Genomic DNA, 20,734 nt, shown 5'->3' with positions numbered 1-20,734 from the left:
GGTGCTCGGCCAGGAGAGCACTGTGGGCTTGAAACCACTTCGGCGTGGCTCCAGAGCCTGTGCTCTTTGCATCCTTTGGTCACAGCAGCCAGTGACCTCCTGTTGCAGACCAAGAGTTGGGAGTCAAGACGGAGAGACACCAGGCCAGGAGCAGCTAAAATTATTGTAATTATTGCTACTATCGTTATTGTTAACACTCTCGTGGTATTTAACAATGTCAGATAGTTTACATGCATGAATTTTTGTCCACAACAACCCTGCATTACCACCCCCACTTCACAGATGGAGGAAGTAAAGCCCAACAAGGTCATGAACCTTGCTCAAGGTCACACAGCTACTTAAGGATTGTGTGTTCAGTCGTGTTGGACTCTTCGTGACCCCATGGACTAGAGCCCGTCAGGCTCCTCTGTCAGTGGAATTCTCCAGGCAAGAATACTGGAGCAGGTTGCCATTTCCCCCTCCAGGGGATCTTTCCGACCCAGGGAGCAAACCTGTGTTTCCTGTGTCTTCTTCATTGACAGGCAGATTCTTTACCACTGAGCCACCTGGGAAGCCCCATACTTCAGGGTTAGTGCTGGGATTTGGAGCCCATGTGGTGTGACTCCAGGGAGCCTGTTGCCATCATCACCATGCCATACTACCTCTAGCTGAAGCAGAGGGAGGAGTCCTCAGTGGACCCCCCAAGCTTGGATACAGGACTCCCATATGAATGGGTGTCCATAGTAGTAGAGCTGTAAAGGTTCGAAGAAAAGTTCCAGGCCCCTATGTCACTCAAGTTGAGAGGACAGAGGGAGCAGTGAGGGCCAGGGCATCCCAGAAGGCTTCCTGGAGGAGAGGAGCATGCTGGGCTGGGAAGGATCTCGGGCCAGGCTACTAACACAGGGGACACATTGGCTCTGAGCTTCTGAGCTGACTCCCCTGCCGCACACTTCTTGTGGGGGCCTCTGCAGGTGGGGGGCCAAGGGTTGGTGAGGACGCCATCCCTGCGTCCCACCCTGAGGTGCCATTTGATGCTTCTCCCTCCCGAGTGCGGTCCCCCTGCCAAGGCTCGCTTGGATGGTTCCTCACCCGTGATCGCTGCAGTTAATGTAGCAGCACCTGTTCCAGCCCTGATGTAATAACCTCCTCCATAGAAGAAGCGTTAATTCCCTCACTGAACTGTTTGATGGCTCAGGATCTCAGGGCCGCTTATCCCAGATAGCTGTGGGGTGCTCTGGGATGCAGAAGGCCCACGCTCCCGCCTCACCTCGGACAGCCTGACCTTGCATGACCTTGAGGTCTCATGGGCTTGAAACCCCTCACCACCCCCTGCCCTACCCCATGCCCGGCTCCAAGTGCCCAGCCCCGGGGCCCTGCACACAGTGGCTGCTGCAGAGGGCAGTGGTGTGTGTGCGTCCCATTGGAAAGGTTCAGAGCCAGGGGAGCTGGGAGGACGAGGGTTAAGGAGAGACCAAGCAGGGGGACACTGTACAGCTGCCCTGCCAAAGGCCCCCTCCCACCAGAACCTCAGAAGAGGGCCAGGAGAAAGGCGTCTCTGCACTCAGCAGCCTGCTGGGCCGCCCTGACCTGGCAGGGGGCAGGAAGTCAGACAGAGAAGGTGTTTCCCTCCAGTTCTACCCCACCCTCAGCCACCAGTGCCTTGGGCACCCGGGTAGGCAGGGCAGCCAAGGAGCAAGGCCTGGCGTTCCCTGGGCCTGGGCCGACGTGAGTGTCTCTGCCTGGGAGGGAGTGCGTCATGCTCTGTCCACCCTTTGCTCAGATTTATGGACAGTGGAGTCTGAGAAGGGGAACAACAGGCAGGACCCCCCTCCCTCTGACTCAGCCTGCTCCTCCTCCTCTCCAGGAAAACTACATCCAAGGGGGCAAAGAACCTGAGTTCCAAGGCAGTCACGTCTGTGCCCTCAGAGCTCACCAAAGCCCCCATCTCGGGGGACACAGGCAAAATGGAGATCCAAGCGGAGGATGTGGGGCATGAGGGGGAGGTGGGGCAGGCCGGCTGGCGTGCTGGGGTGGAGTGCGAGGCAGAACCAGGCTCCCCAGCACAGCTGGAGACCACCTGAACATCTTGGGCTCAGCTGAAAGCACTTTAGAGGAAAAAAGTCATAATGCTGTCATGCCTCATCTCCCCAGCCTGCTCGAAAAATGAGTTGTTCCACATAAATGAATTTTCCAGACAATGAAAGCTTATCTTTTTTACGACCGTTGTTATTATTTTCATGGTTGTTATTACCACCGTCTCCCACTGAAATGGCACATAACTGCTTCCTGGCACGTCCCCGCGCACTGCTCACTGGCTCACCCCTCCCCAGAGGAGCAGTGCTGCTCCCACTGCTGAGATGAGAACACTGAGGTTCAGGGGATTTATGTCACAGACGCAAGCTCAAGTGGTCGGTAAGGGGGGAACTCGGCCCAGGAGCCCGTGCTCTCAGTGTAGCTCCTGAGGTCCTCTGCTTCCCTGGAATGGCTGTGTTGTCCTGCCTCATCCTCCCCAGGCACTGCAGGCTGTCAGACAGTAGTAGAATGTCTGCTTCCGAGGTCGGGGGTCGTGTTCATAGAAGCTACCTAATAGTTCTCACTCCTTCACCCGCGGGAGCCTTTCTAGGCCCTGTGTTTTGGCAAATTCTGACACTGCAGGCAATTTAAGGTACCCATGTACACACGTATGGGCTTCCTGGGTGGCGCTGGTGGCAAAGAACCCACCTGCTAATGCAGGAGACAGAAGGGACCTGGGTTCAATCCCCAGGTTGGGAATATCCCCTGGAGGAGGGCATGGCAACCCACTCCAGTACTCTTGCCTGGAGAATCCCACGGACAGAGGAGCCGGGGGGCTATAGTCCATAGGGTCCCAAAGAGTCAGACACGACTGAAGCAGCTTACATGCACACACGCCTGTACACACATATGTGTGCACACTTGTGTTTTCCATACTGGGGACCCATCTGGTTTCCATTCTCAGGTGAGAGCTTGGGCTGGGCACGCAGCAGTATTGACCGGCTGATGCCAGGACAACTGTGGGCACCAGCATCAGGCTCTGTTAGCGCAGACTTGCAGATGCCGGTCTTATCTGGTCAGTCTCAGGCTCCCATCTTGCAGGCGACCTGCTTCCAAAGACAGGCCTCACTCCTCCCCTTGGAAACCTTGCCGGGGACTTAGGCAGAGCTCCTCATCTACCTCGCAAAGACGGGCCCCCAGCTGCTAAAGACGGTGGAAAGGGCGAGAGGGAGGGGTGGGAGAGGAGCACCAGTAACAGGACAAAGAAGCTGGTTCCAGGGCAAGCCCCAGGATTTTCCTTTTCTGCCTATGAAGGGATAAGTGGAGCTGCTGAGCAAATGTGGAAAAGGATGAGAAACTGACCAAGGATCTCATGCAGGTACACACGTACGCCTGCGTATGAACACCTTCATGCTGGTTCAGGTGCATGTGTGAACACGTGCCTGTGCCTACAGGCACACACATCTGCGTGTCTTGTATGTGTGAGTGCATTCACATGTCTGGCTGCAACAGTGTGTTAATGTGTGCAGCTAGATTTACCTGGGAGCTGGTGTAAGCCTGTTGATACATAATGTATATAGTTTGTGTGTGTGTGTGTATGTATACCTCTGCGTGGCTGACAGGCTTGCAGGTTGGGATGAGTAGACCTGGGCTGTGATCCTGCCCTGGGCTCTCCACATCTGGGGGGATTACAGGAAAGGGCATGATGAGTCAGTGACCTTGGGGCCCATCCGTGTAGCAGAGGGGGAAGCAGGATTCAGCGCAGGAGGGACAAGAGGGTGGGGAGACTTTGTGGGCAGGCAGGGAGTATTCGCAGGAGCCTCTTTGCAGCCTGAAGGAGCTGGATGCTTGTTGGAACCGGGTTGGAACTGGTTGCTGTGGCGATATCTGCAGTGGGGGGTGGGGGAGATTGGGGGCCAGGCCAAGAGGTGGGGGAAGGGTGGGAGGTAGCTCAAGGATGTGTTAATGAAAAGCAAAGGGGAGTCACAGACCCCGTGTCAGGGCCAGAGCAGGCTGGCGGCAGAAATGGCTTGTCGGCCACACAAAGGGAGCTGTAGGAGGCCGGAGGGGCACAATGCCCAGAAAAGAAGCTGATGAGGCGTGTTTGTAGCAAGGAGACAGGAACAGGGAGGATGGCTGTCCATTTCCCCCAATTACAGCTCTTCTGCTGGCTGCCCACATAGAGCTCCAGAGATTGCGGAGGGGCGTGATGAGAAATGCAGGCACTCACCCCTTGTTTGGCCTCAGCAAATTCCAACTGGATTTGAGGACTCAGGGCCCATGGGTAACGGCCATGAGGGGCTTCAGGCTTCACAGCTACTCTTGTAAATTTGACTGGGAGCACTGGAATCCCCCAGCTGAGTGTTTTGAGTCTGCTCAGGTCTGGGTGAGCATATGGAACACTACAGATGGTTAATGAGCAAGAAAAGGGTGACTGCTACAAGGAACATTTATTTGCTAAGAATTTTATGGGTTGAAAAACATATACCCCTTCCCTACAGCAGTTATTAGGAGAGGGACAGTTTTTCTTCTTTAAAGTATTAACATTTTGCAGAGCAGGAACATGAAGCTCAGAGAGGTTAAGTAACTGGCTACAAGTCACAAAGCAAGTCAGTATGTTGGTACTAGAAACTAGGTCTACTGACTTCATCCCTTGCCTTACTCTACTTCCTTTTTTTTTTTTTTAATAAATCACTTAAAAAGTGAAAGTATTCCTTGCTCAGTCATGTCTGACTCTGCGACTCCATGATCAGTAGCCCACCAGGCTCCTCTGTCCATGGAATTCTCCAGGCAAGAATACTGGAGTGGGCAGCCATTCCCTTCTCCAGGGGATCTTCCCGACCCAGGAATTGAACCTTGTTCTCCTGGATTGCAGGTGGATTCTTTATTGTCCGGGCCACCAACGAAGCCCTATATTTCTGTTTTATTGCATTATTATTTTCAGCTGTGCAGCATATGGAATCTTAGTTTTCCAACCAGAGATGGAACCTGCACCCCCTGCAGTGGAAGCGAGTCTTAACCACTGTACTGAAGTGAAGTCACTCAGTCGTGTCCAACTCTTTGCTACCTCAGGGACTGTAGCCCATCAGGCTCCTCTGTCCATGGGATTTTCCAGGCAAGAGTGCTGGAGTGGATTGCCATTTCCTTCACCAGGGGATCTTCCCGACCCAGGAATCGAACCTGGGTCTCCCGCATTGCGGGCAGACTCTTTACCGTCTGAGCCACCAGGAAAGCCCACACCACCAGAGAAGTCCCTTATTCTCCTTTCTTCGAGGCAGCTTCAAGTCCTTTCAGTGCCTATTTCCTCCTCTTTCCTTTGAGCATGAATCCCATATGGCCGGCTCTAGAGGGACTTTGGCAAGTGTCTTTCCCTTTCCGTGCCTCCACCGTAGCTGTGGGGAGGAGGAAATAAGGAAGAGAAAGCAGCAAAGCTCTCAGCTCCTCCTCCACCCTCTCATCCAAATGACCCACTCAGCTCACGTGACCCAGCAGCGCTGTGCTCCCAGTGAGCCTGCAGGGCCGGCAGCTGTCCCTGGTGCTGAAACGTCCTTGTCTCAAGAAGAGAGGCAAAGGGCAAGGGGCTATCCAGAATCTCCCTCCAGTACATCCATCCACCCCGATTCTCGCTTTCCCATTCTCCTCTAGATCTCTCTTTTATCTCCCTCCCTCCTCCATCTACTTATTTATTTCCTCCTCCCCCCTATCCTCTTCTTCCTCAAATCATAGGTTTCCAGAGTGGGAAGATGAGTTCAGGGTCACTAAATCCAGCCTCTCACATCAGCCATTTACCAACCATGGGATGTTGATAAGTTAGATCACCTCTCTGAATTCCAGGTCCACACTTAAAAAACAGAAATGGTGATTCCTCCTTGAGGGTCTGTGGTGGAAATTTGTTGGAATAATGGGTCAGGAGTGCCAGTCCCTATGGCTGGCAATCAGTCAGTGCTTACTGAGTAGGATCACCATGATTATTTCCAGGTCAGTGGTGTTCCTCAGAGTTCATCCCAAAGTTCATGCATTTGAAGACAAAACGAAGTCTCTTTGGAATGAGTTTCCTAAATGGCACATCATTCTCAGTGTTTAGATCAGTTTTCATTTACAGACTTTTGTTGATATTTGCATTGAAAGATTTCTTGATTAGAACATTTTTTTCTTACTGAGCCTCATTTTTCCCACTCTACAACTTATGGGAGACAAGCCCTCCCCCTCCTGCCTAAGGAGTTAGTAAGAGTGTCTATGACCACTGGAAGGGGCCTTATTCCCGGGAAGGGGTACTATCTGTACTTACGTGTGTGTCTCTGGGTCTGTCCATGAGTCTATTGCTAAGGGGACTGGGCTCCGTTCTGTGTGTGTTCATCTCTGGGCTGGGAATCTGGAGAGCAGGAGAGAACTGCATCGTTCGGTCCCAACAGCGCCTGGCGTGGATCCTTACCCTGTGCAGGCATCAGTAGTGCTTGTGAAGTTGTGTGTGTCTGTGTGTTCTACAGCTGTGCACGCATGTTGATTCTTCAGTGTGGGCCCCTTGCTCACCTGTCACTGTCTCACCTCACTTGCAGGGACAGTGATCAGCTGAGCCCTGCTATGAGCCTGTGTTCATTTCTCTCTCTCCAGAAGTTATTCTCAAGGTGGTGGACAATGAAAAGAAAGAGGAGCTGTTGCCCTTCCAAATCCCCATCAAGTCCTCGCATGTCTTCCGCCCCTACCGCTTTGAGTTGGTGAAAGTGAGGCAGAGCCCTGGGCTCTGGGCTCATGTGGGCCTGGGACAAGTAGAGAGAGGGCAGGTGGGCACCACCTAGATGACCCCAGCTATTCCTTCAGAGCAACACTGGGCATCCCAGGCTGACCCAGAAGTATTGCAACTCTTGGGCCATGTGGGACTCAAGAAACATAGCTCCCAGCAGATAAACAGGAATGATTTCCATAAGAATTTGGAATTCTTCGAGTTCATCTCCATAAAACAGTCTAGTGAGCGCAGAACATCTACTGCATTAAATGAATACACCAATTAAAGACGTATTCTCATTTCACACATATTTAAAGAAAGGGAAGTTACCTAAAAGTCAAAGAAATACAGTATTTACAGAGCACCTACTATATTCCAGGTCCTGGGCTAGGTACCACACACACCATCTCTGATTCTCAAGGTGAATCGTATTTTGCATACATAGAACTCAGACCCAGAGAGTAGAACCCTCTCATCCTGGGTGACAGAGTAAGTGAGTAGCAGAGTCAAGGGTGAGCCTAGGACACACTGTCTCCCACGCTAGCTCATTCTGTGCTGTCTCCATGCTGCCTTGGCAGGAGGAAGGCTCGGGAGAATTGGGGTGTGTGGGAGATACAGTGTTCCTTGGAATGCACCCCTCTAGTGGACAACAGGGCAAGAGCCTAGAGGGGTGCATTGCAAGGCAATAACCCCTCAGTCCATGACCCAAGCCTCCCTGCCCCAGTGCCCCCTGCCCAACCCTTCTCCCCATTGCTGACTGATAGAAAGGATAATTCAGTCTTTCATTATTCAAGTACTTTAATAAGCACCTACTGTGTGCCAAGCACTGGTAAGAGATGAACAGAAGCATCACTTTTCCCTCTCAGTATACATCACAGACCTCTAGGATTGTTTAAAGAAAAATGTGAAGTTAGCCTGGGTTCCTAACCCAAGTTTCAGTTCAGTTCAGTTCAGTCGCTCAGTCGTGTCTGACTCTTTGTGACCCCATGAATCGCAGCACTCCCGGCCTCCCTGTCCGTCACCAACTCCCGGAGTTCACTCAGACTCACGTCCATCGAGTCAGTGATGCCATCCAGCCATCTCATCCTCTGTTATCCCCTTCTCCTCCTGCCCCCAATCCCTCCCAGCATCAGAGTCTTTTCCAATGAGTCAACTCTTCTCATGAGGTGGCCAAAGTACTGGAATTTTAGCTTTAGCATCATTCCTTCCAAAGAAATCCCAGGGCTGATCTCCTTCAGAATGGATCTCCTTGCAGTCCAAGTTTTGCTGCTTACCAGTGGTATATCCATAACCCCCTAAGCCTCTATTCCTCCTCAGCAAAACTTAGATACTGTCCTTCCTAGTGAGGACATTAGGAAGCTCAAGTGCCATGATGGGCCTAAAGTACATAGCAAGGGGCCTGGCACATAGTAGGTGCTCAGTTCAGATTAGTTCTCCTCCTCCCTCCCTCCCTCAGGCCCTGGCACTGACTTCTTTCCAAGCAACTCCTCAACCACGGCCCCAGAAGTCCATACCTTCCCTGGGTTCCAAGGAGAACCCCATGCCCAGGCCCTCAGGATGAGGAAGCAAAGATCCAGAGAGATTAGTGCCTCACCGGGGACACTGAGCAGTTCAGCCATAACACTGGGAACATCAGCAGACCTCCTGACTCTCTGTCCGCTTACAACCCTTATCACATCTTTACAAAGAGAACAGGCAGGCAGTGGTCCTTGTGAGGGTGATGAAATATTCAAATAGAACAGGGAAGATTTATTATATTGATCTCCTTGGAAGGGCTCGCAGGGACCATGAGCTTTAATTATCAGCTGGGAGCCCCAGTAGAGCAATGCCAAATGATTGCAGAGGGCTGGATTTATGGCCAGGGTCGGCCCCTTAGTCACGCTTCCTCTTGTGTGTCTTCTTCCAGCACCCTGTCCCTAGCCCACTGAGTCTGGGAAAGTCAATGAAGCCACTGCCAAGACCCAACTGTATGCAATGGTCATTCAGAAGGGCAGCTTCATCCCCTGCTACATCGACCACAACCACACAGCTCTGGGGGTGTTGGCACTGGGACCCTCAGGCATGGGGTGGGGTCCAACTTTAAGCAGGCCCCAGGCTCTGCTCTTGGCTGCCACCTCTGGCTGGCCTGATGGTGTGAGGCAGGGGTGTCTGGGGAAGAAATTGAGAAAGAAAAAGGCACTGGGCCTTTCAAAAATAGCCGAAGTAGTCTGTATAGAACCTGCCCTGGGATGGCAGGAATGATGGGAATAAAAATGATGATGATGGTCCCTGATCTTTTCCAGCACTTTCCAGGCATGTGACCCTGCCCTAACCTTGCTCTGCTCCTCACATACCACGCAGGGAGGACAGGAGGTTCCCAAAACCTATGTCTCCCTGACCGTCATGGGGTGAGGCAGAGTGCCCTACTGTGGCCCACATTCTCTGGTGTTCTCTCTCTTTTTCTGTCCCTTCAAGAGTAGTGACCCCTGAACTAGGGCTTACATACCCTGAGGGAAATTTTTAGGGACCTCCTTACCCTTCCTTGTTTCTGAAGAGATTTGGCTGGTCTTCCAGTTAGGTCATCATTCATTCATTCAATGAATGCCTCTTCCATTAGCCAGGTCAGGACCAGGCCCAGCTTGGGCCTAGCTGCCATACATGCTCCCCTCCTCCCATTACCTTCTATCTCCAGACCTTTCAGTAGCTCCAGGAGGACTGGCAATGCTCCAGGAAGATGTGGTCTTGGGACCTAGCCCTTCTCCCTTGCCCTCAGCCTTCAAACAGCCCAGGAGGACAGATTCAACTCCAGCCATGGCTGGAGTATGATCAGGGTGGGAGACAGGTGGCTCCTGCCTAAGCTCTGGGCTTCCCCTGCCCCAACAGGGCTGGTCTGATCTACCCCATAGCACTGTAAGCCCGGTAAGGCAAGACGTGTTTGTCAGCCCCATTTCACAGCTGGAAACACTGAGACCCAAGGGGAGTCTGGTACGGAAGCCCAGAGCTCCTGACCTACATCTCTGCTTCCCCTTGAACGCTAAAGGTGTCAGACCTGCAGACACCCTCTGCTCCCATCTACCCCTCTCCCCCTTTGATCATGTCTTCCCTGAAGACAGCCAGCAGCTCTCACACACACACACACACACACACACACACACACACAAGGAAGAGTGACAACAGCTTGGCTTTGCTGTCCCCAGATCACACCCCTCAGTGAGGGGTTACACCTGTAATATCCAGGCTGAACTTTGGCCTGCAGGGCGCCCCCCACTGTGGGTCTGCCCCACCCCCACCCCAGCCCTCTGACTTGTCCTGTAGAGTCTGGCCCCTTTGCCCACCAGCCCCCTGCCCACTCCCCTGCCCCAGCACAGATGTCCTTCCTGTCTGCTCCTGATGGCAGAGCAGAGAGCACAGTGGAAGAAATTGCTTCAGGTTGGCATGAGCAGGTAGCCGTTCATTCACACTCGACCATTCAGAACAGAACAGTTGGAAATTAACACCTCCCCCGCCATGCACACACACTTCTCAGATCCCCATCTCAGCCCTTACACCTGTTGAAGTCCCTGTGAGTAAAAGTCTAACAAGTTCCAGTGAAGTCCCTTAGGCCCTGACCCCACTTCCATCCAGAGTTTAAATTGCCACCATCAGAGATTCAGTCTTTTGATTTTAGTAAAGAGATTCTGTCTCTTGTGAGAGCTGAATGGTCCTCATCACTGTTTTAAGCCCTTGTCAGCTCATACCTGTGTGGAGTGAGCAGGCAACCAGCTGGGAGGAGTCCTAGCAGGGGGGCTTAGGAAAGGGCGCTGGCGAGACAAAGGGAGGAGAGAAAAGAGAGAGAGATCCAGAGCAAGCCCCTACTCTTCCCACTGAAAGCAACGCTAGAAGGGCCAGAGAGAGAGTGGTCCAACCTGGCAGGGGCCTCTTCCCATCCCCTTCCTCATCCTCCTGGCAGTCTCCTTGGCCCCATCCCTGGCCCATCCTCCTTCTCCCCAGGCCTCTGTTGGGTTTGGTGGGTTCCCAGTCCTCAGGAGGGGACTCAGTGAGGCCGCCGTGAGTCCTGGGGAAGGGAACCTGGGCACTGCAGCCCGTATCCTGAGCAGGGCTTTCTCAAGACTAGGACCAGTGATCTGAAGGATCAGGGTCCATCATCTGTCTGGGGGTCCAGACCTGAACGATGCGGGCTGCCTCACCCTTTTCCTCTCTCACATCAATCCAGCGCCCGCATGGGAGTCCTCGGCCACCAGGCTGGGCACAGAGCCAGCAGTGCTGGACACCCATCACACTCCTGTGCTGAGGAGGGTCTCTTTGCCTCCCCAGGGACAGTCAGGTAAACCAGAACCCGGCCACCACGGGGCTTCCCGTCACCCCACTCTCCTTCCCCACGCCGTCCGGAATGAACTTTGGCGTTCCTCGGGTCAGCCAGAACAGGTGCCCTCAGGTATGGCGCTTTCCCTCATTCGCCCTGTCTCTGGCTCATATCTCTAGTAGCTGACCCACTCATGTATTTGCTCACTCAGTCAGCTGTTCACTTGACTGTTAAATAAGAGTTCACTGGATCCTGGCCTGTGCCCCAAGGCAGGGCTGTCTGTGCTGTGGAGAAGCTGCCCTCAGGGGAGTTTTTGGTTTGGTGAAGACAGGAGTCACACACGTGAAAAGGTTAAATATACAAAATAATGCATAATAGCAACAAACCAGGAGGGACTGGCAGAGCCATAAAAATCAGAGCAGAGATAAATATTATGTGATTCCACTTACATGCAGTACCTAGAGCAGGCGAATCATAGAGACAGACAGTAGAATGGTGGTTTCCAGGAACCGGGAGAGGAGAGAAGGGGGAGCTATTATTATTTAATGGGTACAGAGTTTCTGTTTTGTATAATGAGAAAGTTCTGGAAATCAGTGGTGGTGATGGTTATGCCACATTGTAAATGTACTTAATGCCACTGAACTATGTACTTAGAATGGTTAAAATGATAAATTTTATATTATGCCTGTTTTACTACAATAAGTAAAATTTTTTAACCAAAGGTGAGAGGGGTGTGAAGGCTGGACAGGTGCCCAGACATTGGACCACTGAGTTTTTAACAGGGAAGGGTTGGTGTAGAATGGCTGAGAACAAGAGCACAGATGTGGAGGCAAAAATGCACAGGACATGGTACACATCTGGGCTGGAGGGGAGGGCGGTGGGTTTGAGTACAGCGTGGAGCGGGTTGGCTGGGTCCAGCAACGGCCTCACTGATCTCTTCCCATAGTCTTCCCTTTGCCCCACACCATGGTCCCAACTTTCCTGGGGTCTTGAAGAAGATAGGAGTGCTTGGGAAGTGCTTCCTGTTGTCTGCCAACCAGAGTTTGTGTCTGGCATAATGAATATAGAATGAGGTACCTCTTTGGAGCCCCAGTCTCCATTTAAAGGCAAAGACACTGGAAGAAGGCTTAGACATGAACAAGAGTGATGGTGGTAAGGAGGGGTGGGGCAGAGGGGGACTCTGGGGACAGAGGCTTCAAACCCAAACCAATCCTCGGCCTGATTTCCCCAGAGTCATCTCACTCATGGCCCTGCATTTGCCCAGAAAATTATGAACCAATCAGCAAGCAATCCCGAGGGACAGGAAGCGCTGACTGCTTTAATGAGTGAGCCCCCTCCCTACCCTGGGGGGGTCTGGCTGCCTTTGCTGCCTAACTAGTCTGGGTGGGGGGGCATTGTTCCCAGTGCCTCTTGCACGTGTGGGACTGGGGGCCAGAAGCCCAGCGATGATGGGACACTTGCTGAAGATCACCTGGCCATGGCAGTTGGGCCAGATTGGGAACTCACTGGCAGCTGGCAAAGGGGTGCCCAGGTCCCAGCAGTGAGAGGACACGGGCAGGCTTCTGTGGTACAGGCGGGGAGATGAGGGGGGTGAGCAGAGCCCTACCTGGAAGGGGCACCAGTCAGCAGCTCACACAGATCCCTGTCCTGTCCTCTCTCAAAGTTATCAGTCCCCTCATCTGAGTTCAGGGGTGGGGGGTGGACTAGGTCACTGCTGGGACCTGCCCCTCGGACATCTTGGGGTGTAGTGATGTCCCACCAGTCACGCACCATGACGCAGCACTGTGGGTGGGGACTCGAGGGTTTAGAAGACCTGAGTTTGACCCCTCTTCTGTGACTTGCTGGCTGGGTGAACTTTGGCAAGCTTCTTCTTTTTTTTTTAATCTGTTTGGCTGTATGGAGTCTTGGTTGTGGTACATCGGGTCTTCTGTGTTCATAGTCACAAGCAAGATTTTTTTTTTAGTTGCAGCATGCAGGTTCCAGTTACCCGACCAAGGGTTGAACCTGGGCCCCCTGCATTGGGAATGTGGAGTTTTAGCCACTGGACCACCAGGGAAGTCCACTTGGCAAGCTTCTTGATTTCTCCAGTTCCTAATTTCTACCTTACGAGGCTGTTAGGAAGACTTACTGGATTAACCTCTGCAAAATGTCCACCTCCTGGGTGGAAGTGAAATGGATTCAGACCCTTTCACAGCTGCCCTTCCCCTGGTGCAATGCCCCCTCTGAGGCCAGCCTTGCCATTGCCCTTGTTACAGTTGGCTGCAAGTAGCATGAACCCTAATTCCCATCAACTTAAACTCTTATGGCCCCTTGGGACAGATCCCCATGAAGATGCTGCCAGAATTGGTTGATGCGTGGGCTCAGCAGCATGCTCAAGGACTCAGGATCTTTTCAACAACCCTGGATTGCCATCTTCAGCCAGTTAACAGCTCATGGGTACATAACATTCTGGCACCCCATCCAGAGAAAGAGGTGCCAAGACCAGGAGGACAAGAGAAACTCTCCTTCCCACAAGTGTTGTTTTTTTTTTTAATTTATTGAACTGTAGCTGATTCTCTGCTAAACAGCAAAGACTCAGTTTTACACATATAGACATGCTTTTTATATATATTCTTTTCCATTATAGTTTATCACAGGATATTGAATATTAACCCCTGTGTCATATAGTGGGACCTTATTGTTTACCCATCGTCCTACATATAATAGTTTACATATGCTAATCCCAAACTCCCCTTCCCTCCCTCCTCCACCCCCCCTCCCCCTTGGCAGCCACAAGTCTGCTCTCTGTGTCTGTGAGTCTCTTTCTACTTTGTAGATAGGTTCATTTCTGTCGTATTTTAGACTCTACATACAAGTGACGTCATGCGGTATTTGTCTTTCTCTTTCTGACTTACTGCCCTTAGTAGGCCAATCTCTAGTTGCATCCACATTGCTATAAGCGGCATTATTTCGTTCTTTTTACCGCCTGAGTCGTGTTCCATTGTGTATATGTATATACGTTTTCTTTACCCACTCATCTGTTGATGGACGTTTAGGTTACTTCCTTGACTTGGCTATTGTGAATAGTGCCGCTGTGAACGTAGAAGTGCCTGTATCTCTTTGAATCATAGTTTTGTCTGGGTATATACCCAGGAGTGGGATTGTTGGATGATACAGCAGCTCTCTTTTTTTTTTCAGCTTCCTGAGGAACCTCCATACTGTTTTCCATAGTGGCTGCACCAACTTACATTCCTGCCAACACCCACAAGTGGTTTTTATGAGGACTTGGCAACCTCCTCCAGCTGCCCTTCAGAAGACTCCCCCCCTCATCTTTTTGGCCAGAATTGGATCACATGCATGTCTCTCTGCCAATCATGGAGAAAAGGCATGGCATATCACCCTGCCAGTGCAGACAGGTGTAGAGAAGGGGCACCTGGACCAAAGCTGGTTCTGGGCTTGGAGGAAAGAAGGGGATGGCTGAGGGGTAGGCAGCCCTCAGTGTCTGCTTCACTTCTCTCGGAGCCTGGTGATGACAGCGAAACCTGAACTCTGATGAGTTGACTGGGCACAGCCTGTGGGACCCAACAGAGGGTGGAACTTAGGAGTCACTCCTACCCTGGCCTCCTACAGAACTGATAGAGCTCCTAGCTGATGAAATGCAAGCAGTGGAGTCTGTGCCCACTTGCATCTCTTCCCTGCTCAGTTCCCACAGCCGATCTGCACCCAAGCTCTCACGAGACCCCTTTCCCTTGCTGGCGTCTCCTTTTGGCTGGACCATTGCAGCAGCCTCCAGCAGGGCCCTTCCCATCCATCCTGTGACAAGTGGCCACAACAGCTCCCTGCCCAGGTTTAGGCTTTCCCCCTGGACTCCTTGTCCCTACCACGGACAGGGCAAAGTCCTCACTGTCAGCCAGATACACAGGCCTTGTCCCCCTCCAGCCTCCTGGGTCTCTGTCCCTGTTCACCCAGGCGTTCTCTAGCTACACTGGATGACTGGCTGTTCACAGCCATGCTGTCCTCTGTCACCTGCCAGTCTTGGCCTCTGCTATACTCTCAGACTGGAGTGGTCTTCCACCTTCTTATACCTCCTGCACAACCCCTAAGGCCCTCCCCTCTCCAGTCAGGAAGTCATAGCTTTTCTCTCAGACATTTGGCTTCCACGACCCACAACTTGCTTAGGCCTCTGCATGGATCATAAGTGTGTGTGTGTGTGTGTGTGTGTCTGTGTGTGTGTGTGTATCCTCACCCCCTGGCAGGCAATGAGCTCCAGAGGGGAGAATGGTCAGGCTCTAGTTCTCCCATAGGCCTTACTGCACCCCAGTATCCATGAGCATGGAGAAGCCTCCAATTAGTATTTGCTGAGTTCAACTGAACTGAGCCTTCACCTTCACAGCCAAACATCTGCTCTCTCCTTCAGCCTTCACAGCAGCCTGTCAAAGCATGGCGCCCAAAATGTCTTCTCACTGGACAATGAAAACCAGGTCTTAGAGAGGGGAAGGGACTTGCTGAAGGTCACACACAAGGTTGAAGCAGACCCGGGCCCAGAGCCTAGGTGTCCCAGCCACCCAGCATCAGCTGCCCCCTTGGTGGCCACCACTGCGTCTGGGCAGAGCAGGCAGCGGCAGGCGTGGGTGTGGTTGTGGTGGACCCTGGAGAAATGTGAGGAGGGACCGTAGGCCCATGTAATGAAGGCTCTGTCCCCGGGGAAGGCAGGTCTGCCTCAGTGGCTGGGGGTTAATGGCTTTGCTGAAGATCACAGCTGAAGGTTAATCACATTCCTTATTCCACAGCCTGCCAGAGCCTTTGCCATTAGCATCTATGGGGAATGGCTTCTGCACTTATGGTGCTCCCACCCCATGCTACCAGCATCTTCACCAGGTCCCTGGTGTCAGCCTCGGGAGATAGTTTAACCTTGATTCCTTGCCCCCACCCCATAAACACAGGAAAGAGGCTGTCCCTTCCTCCGCAGTTCTAGGTCTGAAAGGATCTTTCCTGGGGGACTCATCTGGGAAACCATTCAGGGAGGGAGCTGTCCTTTCTGGCCAGGCAGACACTGTTTCTTGCTGTGTAGACTCCATTTAGACACATTAATAGCCCCTAGAGAGCACAGACAGCATCCATTAAACACCCCTCTTCCTGGGTGGGGCAGAGGGGGCTGTCACAGGTCCTCCTTGAGTGCCTTGGTATCTGGCAGATGGTCCAGGCTGTGTGGATTCCCCTCTGGGATTCGGGAGAATAGTCGCTCTGGGATGGGCATGGTTTGGGGATAAATCCTGAAAGGCCATTCCCGGGCACCACAGAACCCAGAGCAGCTTCTCTGACCTGACCTGGTGGCCAAGTCACTGTCCCTGAGCTGCCACCAGCACCTGCTCTCAGGAGCACTCCCATCACCCCTGGTTTCAGGTCCCAAAGTGACTGCAGCTCATCTCCCTGGGGGCAGAGGCAGACACAGCTGAGCCTGCAGCCGGGTCTGGGAGGATGGGAGAGACACTTTAGTGTGACAGGCATCAGGGCCCTGCCATGGCGGGGGAGGGGACCCACACTGTGCTTCACAATCCTGCTGTCAATAATTCCTGGAGCCGGCAGTGCATTTGTGCTGACCTTTTCGAGTGGTGACTGATTCCCGCAGGAGAGCCAGAGGTGGGAGCAACTGCCACCCACCTAAAAGCCCCAGGCTGGGGGCAGAGGCACGGCAGCTACTTGGAGAGTCTGTGCCAATGACCCCCAAGCACCTCCCTGGGTTGGGACCATGCAGGGCTGCCTGCTTGTTGTTACAGGCTGACACCACCACCACCCCCCACCACACACACACACCCAATCCCATCACTCACTCATCACCTTTTGGCCTTTGCAGATGCTTGACCTTCTCTCCTTGGAGTCCCTCCTCATTCTAGGGGGTCCACACATGCCAGACTTGATGCCACCTCCACACGTTTGCTCAGGAGGTTTTCCCACCCAGAATAACAGCCTCCCTCCCTTCAGCCTGCCAGACCTTTCTCTTAGAGGCTTTCTCTAGTCCTGCTTCCTTCAAGCAGGCTTTTCTGATCACCCGTGGGAGTGTCTCAGATAGTCCCTTGTTTGGAAGCTATCGTTAATGCTGTCTCAATTTGTTGTTTAAATACTAGCCACATGCGTGCCCTGGATACTGGCTTAGTCCCCTAAATGCCCTATTGAAGACCTGCTGTGGCTGCTGCGAGGGGCTGGGACACCCATGCAGGGCAGAGAGGGACTGGTGACAAGGACAGAGGTCACATCTAACTTGGCATCTAGAACACCACCGGCCATGGGTGGGAACACTGGTATAACTGTTGGGGAAGAGTTTCCCCATGATGAATCAAGTGTCTTAAAATATGTATGTCCTTTAATTCAACAGTTCTATTTTGGGTACTTGTTCTAAGGAAATAATTTAAGATACAGAGCTATGTATCAAAGATTATTTGATGCAGTTTATTGGATAAATGGGAAGGGAGGAACCAGGATGCTTGGACATGGCAGAATGTCCTGCAGCTACTACAGATGGGTAATTAATGTTACTTAGGACTCTGGATATGCTCAGGGTTTAATGGTAAATGTAAAAAAAAAAAAGGCAAGATGACAATTACATGGCGATTATATACAAAATAGGCATAGGGGAAAAAAAAAACACTGTCAATAAAAAGAGGTAATTCCCTGGCAGTCCAGTGGTTAGGATCACAGGGGCATGAGTTTGATCCCTGGTTGGGCAACCAAGATCCTGCAGGATTCACAGTGCAGCAAAAAAAAAACCGAGAAAGGAACATGCAGTATTATGAACAGCTTTCTCTAACGTAGGAATTCAGGTTTTGCTTCATCTTTCTGCTTTTCTGTATTTTTCCAAAACTGTGTGTTGCTTTCATAATCGGGACAAATCTCTGTGATGTATACAGACATGTACACAAGCTGATGTCTGAACATTCCTTGATTCAGGAGAAGCTGTGACCCCACCACCTACTCCCACCTTCTCCTTGCAGCTGTTCAAGCCTGTGGGACCCCCAGAGCTGCCCCTGTGGCATCAGTCCTTCCTCTTCCAAAACCAAGATGGGGCCACCAACTTCTCCGAGGACACAGCCATGGTGCTGGAGTACTGCCCCTCGTCTTCAAGTGAGTGACCTCCGTTGCCACCTCAGGGAAGCCACACACCAGGACATGTGTCTGAGAGGGTGTTCAGACCATCCTGCCTCTGCCTCCTGTGGGGATGGGTGAAGGGGTCCCAAGAGAGCCTCCGGTGTATGCAGACAGATTGGGGAGCACACTGGGGCCTGGGCCAGGACACACGGGCCCTATTTCCATACTAGATCCATGTGTTTATTGCACCACCACCTGCCTCCAGTTGAGTCTGTCAGTGACAAGAGAGGAGAGGGACCCCAAGAGCTCACAGCCTTGGGGGCAGGGATACAGGATTCAGAGACCAGCTGATCCACAGTCAATTCCGCACCATCAGACTGAAGCCCCCAAAGCGCAGAGCCAAGGGAGAACCATATACACACCTAGAGACATGGAATATGCTTGGAGTTGGCCTTGCACTCAGGAAGCCCTGAAGGGCAGAGGAGATTTGCGCAGGGAAAGGTCAGGAGGCAAGAAATTGGTGGGTGGTGAGGGATGGGAGAATTAGATGTCAGGTACCAAAGCGGGCTTCCCTGGTGGCTCAGTGGTAAAGAATCTGCCTGCAGTGCAGGAGACACAGGCAACGCGGGTTGGATCCCTGGGTCAGGAAGATCCCCTGGAGAAGGAAATGGCAACCCACTCTGGTGTTCTTGCCTGGAGATTCCCAGCTGGAAGCAAGCTGGGCAGGCTGCAGTCCATAGGATCACAAACAGTCGGACATGACTGAAGCAATTTAGCACTCAGTACTGACCAAAAGACGGGCCCCAGTGGGGCCTCAGATGCTGGGATCCAAGAAGCCTGGGCTGGGGGCTTTAGTGGGAGCCCACTTGATCTTCCCCCACAGTGAAAACCAGTGAACCATGGACCCTTAACATACTCCTGGGCATCTCCGTGTTGCCTCTAAAGAGCCCTTGTGCCACAAGATGCTGATAGGGCAAGGCCTGAATGGACTGTGCGTAGAGAAGCTCCCATCACTGTGAGTAGTCCCCTGGCTCATCCCCTGGACAGAGTCCATGGCTGGGCCCCCTGACCTCACCCCTCCCCAACCTGCTCCACCACGCCCCACCAACAGAACAAATCTGGTTTCTCCAGCAACTTCCAACAGGGCCTCCACCAGGGCATCTGACCACTGTCAGATGTGAGGAGTACCTCCAACACCAAAACTCAGTCTTGCCCCGGGCTAGTGATGAAATTGCCCCTGAGCAACTTGGGAGAGGCACAGGGAGGCCCTGGGGGAGAGCAGACTTTTAACCAGCCAAACCTGAGTTCAAATCTTAACTTGCCCTAGTCCTCACAATAGAACCTGGGACAGTTTACTTAACCTCTCTGAACCTATAGAGCACCCATCTCTGAAATGGAGACAGCATGCTGGATATGATTTCTCTGTATATCATGACAGTCTGGAGCCAGACTGTCTGGTTCTAGCATTTATCAGCTTATATGACCATGGAAAAATTACTTGGTCCCAGTGCCTTAGTTTCCCTGTCTATAAAATGGGTTCATAATAACAGTACTTCTCTCATATGGTTACTATAAGTTTTGTTTTGTTTTGTTTTTGAGGAAACACCTGTATACCACTTAGAATAGAATAAATACTCAATAACAATGAGTTATCATCATCACTGTCTATTTCTATGCCATGTTTTTCCCTAAAAGACTATGGTCAAGGGGCTTCCCTTGTTGGTCCAGTAAGACTCTGAGCTTCTAAATCAGAGGGCTTGGGTTCCATCCCTGATCAGAAAACTAAGATCCCACATGTGGCATGGCCAAAAAATTAAACTCATAAAAAACAAAGAAGCATAATTTGGCAACCAAAAGTAATTTTAAAAAGATATCTTGGCCACCCTGACATAATAGATAGAGTTAGGTGCTCAGTCATGTCTAACTGTGACCCCACAGACTGTAGCCCACCAGCCTCCCTGTCCATGGAATCCTCCAGGCAAGAATACTGTCGTGGGTAGTCACGAACAGACCTCAACAAATTAGAGCTTCCCCATTCCACCAGGAGGCAAGCCTGAAGGAGCCAGTCAACTCTCCTGCGGGCTTGGGATCAGGGGGGTACGGAAGCAGTTAGGGTGACCAGAGGTAGGAGACCAGCTCCTGCCTCCCTTCCACCCTCTGGGCACAGCCTCCACCAGGCACCGTCCTAGGGAACCTGGGACAGCGGGCAGAGCAGTGGCAGCAGCTGCCTGCCCTGGCCAGCGCAACCAATGTTTCCCTTTACCTCCCCAGGACACCAAGCTGAAAACCATAAATAGTGAGGCCCCGCGGTGGATCTCTCCTTCCAGGTGCTTTCCTCTGATGTAAGACCAGGGTCAGGGAAAGCTCAGGGCCTGGCAGCCCACACGCCAGCTTGTATAGCCTCTCAGTGGCTTGCAACCTCCTTCTCAATTGCTGACCTTGTTCAGGAGCTTTTGGAAGGAGAGGGCTGCTGTTCCTGATGGTGAGTTTAGGCTTGAAAAAAACAGATTAGGAGGAAAGAGTTGAGAACAGAGGGCCACTCAGACCTGGGAGTCAGCCTCTAACTCCTCCCATGCCAAGCCTGGCTCCCTGGGATCGAGATGCTACAGGAGTGAATGAACTAGGATGTTCGCTTCTGTCACTGTGTAAAAACTACCACAAACTTCGTGGCTTAA

At 52.1% G+C, this 20,734-nt stretch overlaps 1 protein-coding gene across 1 annotated transcript in view; it reads left to right on the top strand.

Moving 5' to 3' along the window:
- The window catches only part of CCDC33 (coiled-coil domain containing 33), a 139,334-nt gene that overhangs the window by 59,036 nt on the left and 59,564 nt on the right, over nucleotides 1–20,734 (top strand). The window contains 10 exon segments of the mRNA XM_068990971.1: nucleotides 1,844–1,964; nucleotides 3,758–3,770; nucleotides 6,604–6,713; nucleotides 8,636–8,859; nucleotides 11,009–11,129; nucleotides 17,966–18,095; nucleotides 18,943–19,005; nucleotides 19,008–19,078; nucleotides 20,331–20,364; nucleotides 20,367–20,399. Coding sequence (XP_068847072.1) covers nucleotides 1,844–1,964; nucleotides 3,758–3,770; nucleotides 6,604–6,713; nucleotides 8,636–8,859; nucleotides 11,009–11,129; nucleotides 17,966–18,095; nucleotides 18,943–19,005; nucleotides 19,008–19,078; nucleotides 20,331–20,364; nucleotides 20,367–20,399 — 920 coding nt within the window.

This window comes from Capricornis sumatraensis, chromosome 19 (genome assembly GCF_032405125.1).
Source record: "Capricornis sumatraensis isolate serow.1 chromosome 19, serow.2, whole genome shotgun sequence".
Lineage (NCBI taxonomy): Eukaryota > Metazoa > Chordata > Mammalia > Artiodactyla > Bovidae > Capricornis > Capricornis sumatraensis.
This window is presented reverse-complemented; position numbering and strand designations above follow the sequence as displayed.